The sequence below is a fragment of the Olea europaea genome, chromosome 13 (genome assembly GCF_002742605.1).
Source record: "Olea europaea var. sylvestris chromosome 13, O_europaea_v1, whole genome shotgun sequence".
In the NCBI taxonomy this organism is placed as follows: Eukaryota; Viridiplantae; Streptophyta; class Magnoliopsida; order Lamiales; family Oleaceae; genus Olea; species Olea europaea.
This window is the reverse complement of record NC_036249.1, coordinates 25,259,507-25,273,082: the sequence shown is the minus strand read 5'-3', so window position 1 is coordinate 25,273,082 and position 13,576 is coordinate 25,259,507. Positions and strand designations below refer to the sequence as shown.

Below are 13,576 nucleotides of genomic sequence, written 5' to 3'. Positions count from 1 at the left end.
TATGCTTAGTGTACAACATTTGGTACTATACACTTTTACAGCTCCCTTACAATGAGGGGCTCACAAATTTAATATTTACGTGGGCCCCCTCAACATGTGCGGGAGCTGTATGTATAGCATGGTGTACAAATAGCTTTTCCTTAAAAACAAATAACACTGGAATCAACAACCCTTCATTGTCATTTTGTGTAACAAGCTTTATATAATTCAGGAATTATTTACTTTTTTCAAAAAATATAATGAAAATTATTATATTTTGAATTTTACTTCATTTTGGAATATCAAATAATTAATTTAGAAATATTATTTTTAATTAAGACAAAATGAATATTTAATATACACAATTTTTTGGTCAATAATTTCTACATAACAGAATGGGAATCATAAAATTTTTATATACTATACAAGAGAGACGACCTAATGAATAACGATGTTCATCTTATGTTAATCGACGATAAAGTATCATATTAATTCATTGGATGAAGTTTGGACACTTCTTAACATTTGAATTAAATTTATTATTCATTAATGCTCGTTAAATCATTTATCACCAATAAATGAGTTTACAAAATTAATAAGTTAAAAAAAAAATAGTTGCAAGGAATAACATAAAAAACTTTGATTTATCTCAATGAGAAAAAAATCAATTTTTAAAAATAAAATAAAATTAAACAATGACCCACCGATCCAATCAATGACCAACAGTTCAACCAGTAAACCGATGATTCAGTATATCAGATGATTGATGCGCAGGTCAAGTATAATAACTATACTCAGTAGTAATATTCATTCATTTAATATTTATTTCAATTAATTTAATTTGAATTAAATATGAATATCTTTCAAGCACGCTTCTAAAACTTTTTGCAAGAAAAAAAGGCCTTTGAGTACAGAAAATTTCTTATTGAATTCATACCTTGAATAACAAGCTACTACATATGATTATTGCTTATAGCTTCTGACTATGAATAATATTATTCTGCAAGAGACGCTGTCATATAAATTCCCCATAAAAATCTCAAAATTATTATATATCCACGTCGAAGTAGAGAGAAAAATCTAACAACGACTTTGATAAAGAGAATATTTAATTAATATAAAATACCCTATATCTACTTTTCTTTTTTTATTATGTGATTCATCACAGACTAGGCCAATGATCTAGGTTCAAATTGTGTCGTCACTCATTAATTAACACTTGTGCACTTGCAAGGTTCTAATTGAAAAAGATGAATTCAGAATATACATGATGGGGGTGAAACTTGATCTTTTTAGATTAAGTCCTTGTTTGAGCCACATTATTGGAATAAAATGCATAGAAAATGTGTGGTTAAAAAATAAGGAAAAGTTTTGAATTTGCGTGTAATGTTATTTTATTGAAAAATGTGTGGTTGAAATGATATCAAATCACTGTTGAAAAATACATTTTTTTTCAAATAATGTGGCTCAAACAGGCCTAAGTAGTTCAACTCCATTTAGAAAAACGAATGGAAACATTATCGTACAAATCCCTCACAAAAATCTCAAAACTCGAGTAGTATCACATTAAACTAGTGAGATGCACGATATTTGCTTTAGCATTGACCAAACATGAGAAAATATCTATTTTTTAGTATCGTTGGGACTTGAGATATTATTAAAAATGGTTGATCTCAATATTCCAAACCCTTTCAAAAAAAAAAAAAAAAAGGAAAAAGTTAAGTTCATATTTGTGAGACAATGTGTTCCTTTCGCATTAGATTCTACATATTGTCATGACCAAAGGGAATAGGAAGGTAACATGTTAATTTTGTTTGTTTATTTTTTTGGTCACTGAATCTTTTGTAAAATTTCAATTGGGATCATCCAACTTTATTTTATTCCAATCAGATAGCATATTTTCGATTTAATTTTTAGTATCTGGTCTCAATCCTCTGTTAAGGCTCACTTCCATGTAAATAAGTCATATAATCGCCCCCCAGGGCACATCCGAGTTAAATAGGAAGGTAACATGTTAATTTTGTTTGTTTATTTTTTTGGTCACTGAATCTTTTGTAAAATTTCAATTGGGATCATCCAACTTTATTTTATTCCAATCAGATAGCATATTTTCGATTTAATTTTTAGTATCTGGTCTCAATCCTCTGTTAAGGCTCACTTCCATGTAAATAAGTCATATAATCGCCCCCCAGGGCACATCCGAGTTAGTGGAACAATCACTTCGCTGGGACGCTGGAAGCAAGGGTGGAGAGTTCGATTCCTGGAGTTAACACTGGGAGCCATATGGAGAGGAAGCCATTGGTGTGAACAAACGCCCAGTGAGGAAAGCTCTCTTTGCGAAAAGAGTCCAAATGAGTTGTGGGAACTTGGGAGCCAACAAGGGCATATCCTGCGATTTACCTCCCTGAGCTGCTGAGGGGTCGGAGGTTCAGGGACAAGGATCTAGTCGGACGCAAGCCCGGACACCTTGTAAAAAAAAAAAAAAGTCATATAATCATACTGTGACCGTGAAATTTTGAAATTAAGCACTATTTGATATAACTTGAAGAGCTCATAAAATATTTAAGTTAAAATTCACAACTTTTATCTTTTGCCTTTTTTCTTAATAACATATTTAATTAACTATTATCAAAATTTACAAAAAAAAATATGATTTTTACCTTAAAATAAAAAGTTATGGATAAAATTAATTCTTGATTTTACCTTAAATTAGATTCTAGATTTTAAAATGGACTTCTCAAACACAGCACAGGCCACTTAACATGCCAGGGCAAAGCGTAGAAATCAAGAAATGCATAATTAATTATTTCTTAGAACGGCACTTCGAAATCAGCTCAACAAACACCAAAACAAGAATCTAAAAGGTTCAAATTTTCAATCAAATTTCTCTAAATAATCATCGGCATGTTCGCAAAACTTCTGTTTCACAGGGCCGATCATAATTCTCAGGTAATAATCGAATCATCAGTACTAAATTGACATTCGTTGACATAAATTTTTTCCTGATTGATGAATTGGATAATTGAATTATAAGCCTATGGAATTTGAATTCTTAATCGAAATTAGAAATTAAATTGATTTTCTTAGCTTATTCAATGGTATTAATTGCGTTTCGTCTTGGTTTTATTTTGAGTTTTTATGAGTTTTTGTTTTTTGATTCACAGTATCATGGAAAGAGTTTGCTGTCGTCGGATGAAGTGGATTTTCGGATTAATGTGCATTATGGTATCCCATCTACGGCTTCAATTCTTGCTTTTGATCCGATTCAGCGCCTGTTAGCTATTGGAACATTGTAAGTTTAGGCATTGTTTATATTTGCGGTGTGAGCTTAAGTTTATAATGTAATTCTTTGTATTGTTCATAGTGTACTTTCCCCCAATGTCATGCAGGGATGGTAGGATAAAGGTGATCGGTGGTGATAATATTGAAGGACTTCTGATTTCCTCAAAGCAATTACCTTACAAATACTTGGAGGTCGGTTTTCTATATCTATACAGATTCTTAACTTTTTATAATAATTCAGAAAATTTGCTTTCGCAGATTTCAACTGTATACGTGCCATACAAAATTTCCTGTCTTGCGAGTGTGAATGACCAGGCATTAAAAATGAGTTTCCCATGCTTATTGCTTCCTGAATTGAACTTTGTGGTACATCAAGATGATTTAGAATGTATTTAACGAGAATAATAAAGTTACTTGTTCATGGGAGTAAAAATACTTCCTTGTAATGGAGATCATTTCAGAATAAAATAAAAAAATCCAGTTGATCAAGAAGGTCAGTGGAATAGCGAGATTAATAAATTAACTCTTTGTCACAAGGGTCCTAGATGGTTGATTGTATTCCAGGATAGAACCAAGCATTGAGTTAGGGTCAATGGTGGACTCATCTAATCATATGGCATGACGATGGCAATGCAATGCTAAAATTTAGAAATGTAGACACTGGCACTGAAGTCTGCCATTTATCTGTCATTTTTACTAAAAAAATTATCGCAAAACATTCTTTTGTACTACTGATCTGTTCCGTATGGTTCCTTGGCAGTTTTTGCAGAATCAAGGTTTCTTAATTAGCGTCACAAATGACAATTATATTCAGGTATTATTAGTCTATGCTTTATATAAAATCTGTTCTACATCAGTTCCTTCAGTTGCATTGTTGATCGATGACGAGATACTGGAACTCCTGTAACCAACTCAGTCTCTTTTTACTTCTACAGGAACCAATAATAATTCGATTCGTTTGGTTTAGGTGCTATTGTTACCTTCTCACTTGTGATTCTGTCTTGTATTTTTCCTATATCTATCTTGACATTTCTTTCATGTGATATATATACCCTTCTGTTACTATATTATAGAATTTTCCATATGAACTTTAAGGTATATTTCAATAACTAGAATCTCAGAAGTATAACTAACTTCACTTGCTAAACAATTCTCATTGGTAAGCTCCCAAGTGTCTTATTTTAAAGGTTTCCCTCTTGAAACTTTTCCTATCTATGGGATTGTTGATCTAAATACTAGATATAGTGCCAAGAAGTTCTCAACCTTCAAATTTACTCTTCCCAAACACTTCTACTTCAGGCAATTCTCAACCTTCTACTGATGCTAGTTCTCTACTTGTGGCATTGCATTTAACTTCTTGTAATTATGTATATAGAATTACTCATACTATTCACCCTCTCTTTTTGAGGTACTCCCTTCCAATTTCTGATTTAGCGTCCTCAAACTGGAAAACACAAATAACAAAGTGATATTACCACATAACTTTTTGGCCAAAGAATTTATTAGCCTCATGCTGATCCCTAATTCAATCCTACAGATGGAGGCACCGGATCTATGCCTGGTTTTACAGTGCTGATCCTGTATCATGTTAATATCATCTGGTTTAAGCATCACGCTTCTGTGAAACCCACCAAAAACTACATCTAGCGTTATTAATAACTTTCTCCAATGAGAAACATTTTAGTATCTCTGAGAAGGCTTAACAACCCAGGTGCTTCAAATAGTTAGACAGTATACTATCTAAAACTTTCTTTCTTTTTGCAGGTTTGGAATCTGGAAAGGAGGTGTATAGCTAGTAGTTTACTATGGGAAACAAACATAACTGCTTTCTCCATAATCAGTGGCTCCTCACTTATGTATGATACTGATATGGACACGTGATGTTTGAGTTGTATAACATACTATCTGCTGAGGGGGTTGGGATCTGTTTCGTGTCACATAACACTTCTCTTCTCTCTGTTTTAGGTATATTGGTGATGAATATGGTTTAATGTCTGTTCTGAAGTACGACACAGAGAATGGAGAACTACAACAATTGCCTTATCATATATCTTCAAATTCATTTGCTGGTGATTACTATATATGCTCAGAGAATAGTTTGCTTAATATCACACATAAATTAATTTTCCACCATTTGATTTTGCATTTTTTGTTTTCTTTGAAAGTCAAGTTTTATAAAAAGGTTATCCCTATTGCCAATCCTTTGGTTGTAAAATTTAGATAGAAGTTTTTTTGTTTCATGTCTGTTTAAGCTTGAAAGTCACATGTATGCACTGGACTTTTTTGGTAATTTTGGCTTTCATTGCCATAAGAACATATATTTAACAATCTTTTCTCGTTTATTTCACAGAAGCAGCTGGATTTTCATTATCTAATCAGCAACCCGTAGTTGGAGTTCTTCCCCAACCTTGTTCTTCAGGAAATAGGCAAGATATAACTAGCCTCTACTTTTCTTTTTCTTTTTTTTTTCCCCCAATTAAGGCTTCTAGACTAATTGTCTTTAGCTTCAAGGAGCTTCTTACGATGGATGAGTTGTAGATACAGAGAAATTATAACCCATAAGTTCTGTGGGTTTCTCGTGTCTGATGTATTTGTTGTAATGATTTTTTGCCTATGAATTGAAATAGGTTCCATCGGTTAATTTAGGAAGAATAAGGGTGATGGATGAATTAAGTCTTTGGGACAAGTATAAATGTCATATTTTGTAACATGGAGCTGTTTACGGAGAGTTAACAATTAATGTTTTTTAAATTGGAGAAGTGTACTTTTTATTGCAGGCTATTGATTGCTTATCAGAGTGGTCATATTATACTTTGGGATGTTGTTGAAGCTCAAGTTGTTTCTGTTCAAGGTGATAAGGTTCTCCAATTACAGAATGAAATTGATTCTCAAAATAACGTAGACACCAGCGTGCTAGATGAAATATCTCCCCATCATTTAGAGGAGAAAGAGATCAGCGCTCTTTGTTGGGCATCTTCTGATGGGTCCATCCTTGCTGTTGGATACATAGATGGTGATATTTTATTTTGGAATATATCAGTAGGTGCCTCCAGCAGAGACCAACCAGCTGGATTGTCTCAAAATGTTGTTAAGTTACAGTTGTCTTCCGCTGAGAAGAAAATTCCTGTCATTGTCCTACACTGGTTGGCTAATAATAAATCCCGTAATCATTGTGATGGTCAACTTCTTATTTATGGTGGTGATGAGATAGGATCTGAAGAAGTTGTCACGGTAGGTTATCAAACATGATGTTTCATGGATATTACGTTCAGAGTCATTTCTCTGTCAGTAATTACTTGTTAAATGTTTGCTATTGGAGAAATAGTGATATATTTAAATTGTCAGATTCTTTTTGTCGGAAATTAAATTTATGCTATGGCCCCGTTTGGCCCCCATTTTTTGGAAATGAAAATGGGTGGAATAGTTGTTTTTTTTTTTTTAAATAAGTGGTTGAAAAAGAAGGAATTTTTTTTGATTTACATGTAATATCATTTTATGGAAGATTGTGTGGTTGAAAATAGGAAAGAGAAAAATGAAATGTAATAGAATGAAATTTAATGGGGGCCAAACGGGGCTATAAAAAGCATTGAAATCTTGTACTCTACTCAAGCTTCTATACAAAAAAAAAATTCCTGGAAAACTGAAATAAAAAGGAAATAATGTTCTCTGTAGATTTGTTTGGAATGAAATAAAACTTAAGATTGTGAACAGGGCATTTACTAATTCAAGGAACGTGGGTAGTTACAAATTTCCTTCATGCTCTTAGACTTTCTGCAGGCAAATTGTTTGGGAATGTTATTCCCATATTTTCTGCTAATCAAATGGTCATGTAATCTAACTTCGCTGTATCTTTTTGCAATCCACATGTGCTTAGGCTTGTACACTAGTCTCAGAAATTTATCCGAGACAAGCTTCAATATCTCAACATATTTGTAATACAAGCTTTTGTCGTGGAAGTTTGCCTTTTTAATTTGATAGTCATTTGGGTACCAGTGGTTTGATATGTTACAATATCCTTTTGAACGTTGCAGGTTCTGAGTCTTGAATGGTCAGCTGGGATGGAAGCTGTGAAATGCACTGATCGTTTGGACCTCACTCTTACTAGTTCCTTTGCAGACATGATTTTAATACCATCTGCTGGGACAACAAGGAGTGATGAAAATGCTATTCTTTTTATATTGTCAAACCCTGGATGCCTGCAAATTTATAATTGTGCCGACTTGTCTTCCTCCATGTCACATCCTAAAAAGGGGCTGCATCCTGAAAAGGAACTACTGGACTCTGCTGTAAATTTTCCTACTGTAATACCAACTGTTGATCCTCTGATGACTGTGGCAGAGCTTTTTCATATATATGGAAACACAGAGGCACTGTCCAAGGTAATGCATATCTCTGCATAAACATGCAACTCCTACGTCTTCTCTGATATCTTTTGGAAACTTTCAATCTTGCTCATTATCTTCTAATGTTACGTTATCTTTCATAAGATAGCTGCACTGAAGCAGTCTAGTTCAAAGCTAATGTTGCCAAGGGGTATAAAGTGGCCCATGACTGGGGGTGTATACAATCATCTATCCTTTGGCAAAGATAACTGGATCCTTAGAATCTATGTAGGAGGCTATCAGGATGGATCAGTTCGAATATGGGATGCCACCTATCCAGTGTTTTCGCTCCTCTGTGTTTTGACAACTGAGGTTAGAACAAAGCCAAATTCAATGAAATTTTCTAAGTTATGTAAAACAGAATGCTAATATTTCTGTTCCTCATGTAAACTCATTTCTTATTATTGGCAGCTTAGCAGTTTAAATTTGGGCGATTCTAGTGCTTCAGTGACAAAAATGGCTTTCTGCTCCTCCACTTTGAGATTAGCAGTTGGCAATGAATGTGGTCTGGTCAGAAATTTTTCTTGCATATTAAGAGGCTCAATGTACCCTTGCTCAATATTTAATTTTTCCTAGGTTTGTTCTCATGCAGGTCCACCTGTACAATCTTTTTAGCAGTGATGAAACAAGCTTCCATTTTGTTACAGAAAATAAGTGTGAAGGTGATTTAAAACTGCTTATCGATTTTTCTAATGAAGCCTCTTCGCTGGGAGAAAATTTAATGGGCAATAAGGTCCTCCTCTCAATTCCGGACAGTCAATTGGACCCTGTCTTAAATTTGTGATTATCATGGGACTCTATATAAAAAAGTCGGAGGCAAGAAGTTCATACAGAACAGCATATTCAATCCAGGGTCTACAGTTTTAACTTTAATCTATTTAAGAATTTCATTGAAGTACCCAACTACTGCACTTTCGATCCAAAAAATGTTATTTTTGAAATTCCTGGAGTTTTATAAATATTTAGCTGAAGAATTTACTGTGTGCACTACATGCTAGGCTGACCTTATTTTTGGATAAGCTCAAAAGGGGAAGGAAAATATTAAATGTGGTAAAAAGCGACTAATATGTCAAATCCTTGTGTGGCTATGGTCATGGTCAGTTCAATGTGTTTTATTGACTTTATGTTGATTGTATGTTTCACAGTTCATAACTTAGTTCAAGTTCAAGGACCAAAGTATGAAGCTGTTTTTAGCCTTCTTAATTCGAGAGTTCAAGCACTTGAATTCGCAAATGGTGGCACCAAACTCGTTGTTGGATATAAATGTTCTCGAGTGAGTAATATTTTTTTTAGGTTTCTTTTGGTTAAATTATTAGCGAACACTTTGATTTGTTTATCTATTTTTTTCCAGTCAATGGCCTAGTGATGGGGGCAGTGATCCCTCTTCCTAGATCCTGCTTCCCCCTGAATGTCTCCATAAACATTTTAATCCCTGATTATTTTGATAAAAAGCAGGGTCGTGGCAGTTGGTTATGAAGCCTTTGGCTCGATTTCATATTTTGTTATTTATTAAGAGGTTTGTAAGAATTGAACACCCTTGTTTCAGATTGCGGTGCTTGATGTGAATTCATTATCTGCTGCATTTATAACAGACTCCATATCCAGTACTAGCTCACCATTGATATCAGTACTCTGGAAAGTTTTTGCTTTTGGTCCTGCTAAAAGCTTAAATCAGCCTGGATTAAAAATTCCAGATAATGTTGCTGGGGAATTTCTTTTTGTGTTAACCAAGGATGCGAGGATTTATGTTGTTGATGGTAATAATGGTAAAAGAATTTGCTCAAGGCCAGTACACCCAAAGAAGCAGTCATCTGCAATTACTATGTATGTTATAGGCAAGTATTGCTTGTCTATGGCTAAGGATTATCTCTATTTCTTCTTATACTTATTTGCTATTGGATTTTTCTCGTTTTCACTTCAGATATCACTGTACCTGATCCACGGTCAATGAATGGAGAACATTCGCCCAAAGATGACAGTAACAAGCTTTCTGGGGAGCACACAACGCAGGGGAGCACTAGATGCTATACTGAAGACCACTCTGCTGATATAAATCTCTCTGTAGAAAGTTTAAAGGAGTCATTTGTCTTGCTGTGTTGTCAGGATTCTCTACGTATATACACTATGACGTCTGTAGTTGAAGTGAGTACCTTAGTTTTACTTCCTATATTGTTGGATTCTATTTTTCACGAACTAAAATAATCTTTATATATCAGGGAAAAAACAAATCTATTTTCAAAGTCAAACTTGCAAAGCCCTGTTACTGGACCACCGCTTTCAGAAAAGATGGGAAACTTTGTGGACTGGTGGTATTCTACGAGACGGGAGAGATAGAGATCCGGTAAACTACTTTTTAAAATTTTTGCCTCGTTAACTAAAGCTTTGATTTAATTCCTAACAATATTGTCAATGAAAACGGCCTGATAAATATTATCATTATTTTTGTATTCATGGAAACTAATTATAGAATTCAGTATATTCTTCTTCTCAACGACAAACGAATATGTAAAGAATAAAAACATAAATGACAGGAAGCTGTGGTAATAGCTAACTTTGTGCAGATCTTTGCCTGACCTAGAATCGGTGAAAGAATATTCATTGATGTCTGATTTAAGGTGGAACTTCAAGGCAAACATGGAAAGGATGATCAGTTCTACTAATAATGGGCATATTGCACTGGTAATGTCATATACATCTTTTCAATTCCACGATGTAATTTGTTCAAAAGCTTAACTTAATGAGAAAATTGAAGATATCTATTATGAGGCAAATACATAGGGCTTTTCCGTTTTGCCATATCTTGCTTAGTATTTCATATGATAATATCTTTTAATCATGAGTAATATGTGCAGGCAAATGGGTGTGAAGTGGCATTGGTTTCTCTATTGGCGGGTGAAAATGATCTCAGGTATCCTTACTGCATTCATTAGTCAATGCCATTTCACTAATGCTTAATTGAGCCTCAGAAAAGGTTGGAAAGGGAATTAGAATATGATGAATGGACTGGATAAATTTTCCCAGGATTTCAGATTCCTTGCCCAGTCTTCATGATGAAGTGCTTGCAGCAGCAGTGAAGGCTGCAATGAGTGTTTCCTCAGATTCAAAGAAAAAACAGGTTTGGAGATTTGATACTATTAGTTTCTCACTTTTCATGCTTTATGATTGTGATATTCTGTATTTCCTACTAAGTGCTTGTCTGTGGAACTACAGGGAGGTAGTCCTCACCTTTTGGGTGGTATTGTTAAAGGACTTAAGGGTCGAAAGTCCAATCATGCAACATCTCTTTCTTCCACTTTCAAATCTGATTTTAGTCATTTGGAGGGCATTTTCATGAAGAACCCATTCCCAGAGCCATCTAATATTGAAGATGAACATGAGACTGCTGAGCTTGATATAGGTTTCACTCACCTCTCTTTGGCTTTTTCTTTATTTTTCATTTTTTGTCTTTAGAAGTACTACCCTTTGTTGCTTAACTTCTGCATGGCTTTGCTTTTCTGTGTATGCTAAGTGGCTCAAACTGACTGTAGACTTATGCAGATGACATTGAAATTGATGAACCTATTCCTCCGGCTCCTACTTCATCACATGAAGTACATGCTAAAGATAAAGGTAAAAACAATATGTTGCCTTTATATATAGCTGGATTTGGTCGAGCGTTAAAGTATTGATGGTTTTCCTGCAGGCAAGAAAAGTGAAAGAGAAAAATTACTGGACGGGGATGCGGATGCAATGCCCAGAGCCAGAACAAAGGAAGAAATCATAGCGAAGTACAGAAAAGCTGGGGTAATTCATGTGTTGCTTCTTTCTAGGAGGATGTTTGGTGAAGATTAAAATTAGATTTTTTTAGTAGATTGTTATAGAAGTTTTTGAAATGTGTGGTTGAAAAGTTGTGACCCGTGAAAGATGTGATTAATATTGATTGTTTGACTTTGACTTAAATTAAAAACAGATTTTAATCCGTACCAAACGGGTTGTAGATATACTCTTGTGCCTAGTTGGAGCTGTTCTAATGATTGTCCTACTTGATCTGTTGTCTTGATCCAGGATGCCTCGTCAGTGGCAGGAGAAGCAAGAAACAAGCTTTTAGAACGTGGAGAAAAGCTTGAGGTGAATTCATATGTTATACATGATTTCGAATATTTCCCCAGTACATCATCCCTCATTTTTCTCATGTTATCTTGGAATTTCCAATCGTTCTTAATGCTTGAAACTCCGAAGAAATGGCATATATGGAATACTAGATATGAATGTATCTTGTTTGGACTACTATATCTATTGATTCCTATTTGGAGTGTGGATTGGGTTTGTGTGTGGAAAGGCATGGAGCACCTCATCAATTGGACAATATGACAAATGCCTAAAAATTTCCAGCTTTGTTGCAGTCTGTTTTATAGCAACCTAATGAGAATACATATAATTAGCCTCGATTCTCATCTTTAGCTTTCAATGGCTCTCCATAATTGCTTTTTATGCTAAAGGTTTTATCATCTATTATGGGTTGCTTAGCTTCTCTTTCATTCACGTATAATTTGCTAGAAATGATACTTGTATTATAATCTGTAGTTACTAAAGTATAATCGATCTTCGTGTGGGTTTGAATTTGAATGTTTCTTGGAATCATAACCATGCCAATGACCTTTAACGAACACCTACATTTTTCTTGGTTCAGAGAATTAGCAGACGAACTGCGGAACTCCAAAGTGGGGCTGAAGACTTTGCATCATTAGCTAACGAGCTTGCAAAAGCAATGGAAAATCGAAAATGGTATCATATATAATACCAGTTTTGTCCTCTTCAATTCTTCGCGTAATGGAACTTATCCCTTCCGATGGACGACTGAAGCTTGATAGTCGAAAATCAGATGGTTAGACATCACTTTGTCGTATATCTGATCTACTATAGATGAGGCTCTTCTGCAGAGATATCAACTCTTTTTTTACCATTGATATTCCAGAGCAAGGGAGGTTAAGTTATTCCTGCGTGTTTAGAATGTTTTTGGCCTGCGTGTTGCCTAGAATCATTTTGAAATAACTTATTTATGGTGGTGTTGAGATTTTATTACATTAAACGCAAAATGTATGCATATATGTATATATATATTTATGAACAGTGTACATAAAAATGAAGTTGTGGAGTTGATTGAAATGAATGGTTGAAAATGAAATTTGATCAATGTGTGATAGGACCATGGGCATACACGATTGTCCACTCAAATCACAAAAGTTTGAATTCCAAACCACCTTCACAATGATCAAATGTTCATATTTCCCAATTTCTCCTTTCATACGTCACTCTTTCGCTCCTATGACGTGTTTGATTTGAACTTTCGAATGGTTAACTGAGGCGACTTTATCTTCTCTATTTATGAAATTTTAAGTCAATGAAATTGTTTAACTTATATATATATATTAGATTCATTTTTATAAGACATATTAGATTCATTTTTATTTTAAAACATAAGACATATACTTTATCGAATAAGAAGAATTCATGATGCTAATGTTAAACATACATAAATATCCAAAATAAAATCTAGATTTTTCTACCGTGTCAAATATTATTACAAGTTGAACATGCCCAAGTCTTAAAAATTGTTCCATTAAATAAAAGTTGTATTAAGATCAAGATACGTGACAAATTACCTATGCATGATCGTGATTTAACTAATCCAAAAACACTAATTTTTATACATGCATACTTGTTTAATTTATCAACTTACCCCATAAGTAGAGCAAAAATAAGTAGAAAATGAAGCATCCACTTATTACCAACCTAAAAGTTCAAGTTCCTTGTAAAACTTGTGCACACGAGTGCCCAACAGGGCTTTGTGTACAATAAAGTCACTTTGACTTGGTCGTACAATAATAGTGATGGCAGTGGGGCGGATTTGGGACGGGACTTCCCCCCCTCGTCCCGCCCCGCCTCAAACGGGA

General features: G+C 34.3%; 1 protein-coding gene across 1 annotated transcript; it reads left to right on the top strand.

Annotated features, from left to right (window-relative positions):
• The first annotated feature begins 2,736 nt into the window (after nt 1-2,736).
• Nucleotides 2,737-12,788, top strand: LOC111408012. The gene is made up of 24 exons (XM_023037751.1): nt 2,737-2,928; nt 3,144-3,271; nt 3,369-3,453; nt 4,022-4,075; nt 5,026-5,117; nt 5,227-5,330; nt 5,612-5,687; nt 6,039-6,492; nt 7,293-7,640; nt 7,749-7,955; nt 8,055-8,153; nt 8,236-8,305; nt 8,789-8,916; nt 9,190-9,478; nt 9,565-9,785; nt 9,860-9,984; nt 10,205-10,322; nt 10,496-10,551; nt 10,665-10,758; nt 10,854-11,040; nt 11,181-11,252; nt 11,326-11,426; nt 11,688-11,750; nt 12,313-12,788. Exons 1-24 carry the CDS (start codon nt 2,884-2,886, stop codon nt 12,418-12,420), a joined length of 3,324 nt encoding a protein of 1,107 aa, XP_022893519.1. The 5' UTR covers nt 2,737-2,883; the 3' UTR covers nt 12,421-12,788.
• The last annotated feature ends 788 nt before the right edge of the window (nt 12,789-13,576 follow it).

Bases quoted from the DNA above. Each gene is read 5' to 3' on its own strand.
- LOC111408012 (XM_023037751.1), top strand. From the start codon at position 2,884: ATGTTCGCAAAACTTCTGTTTCACAGGGCCGATCATAATTCTCAG. The intron at 5,331-5,611 runs GTGATTACTATA...TTTATTTCACAG, and splicing joins ATCTTCAAATTCATTTGCTG to AAGCAGCTGGATTTTCATTA. The intron at 9,786-9,859 runs GTGAGTACCTTA...TTTATATATCAG, and splicing joins CTATGACGTCTGTAGTTGAA to GGAAAAAACAAATCTATTTT.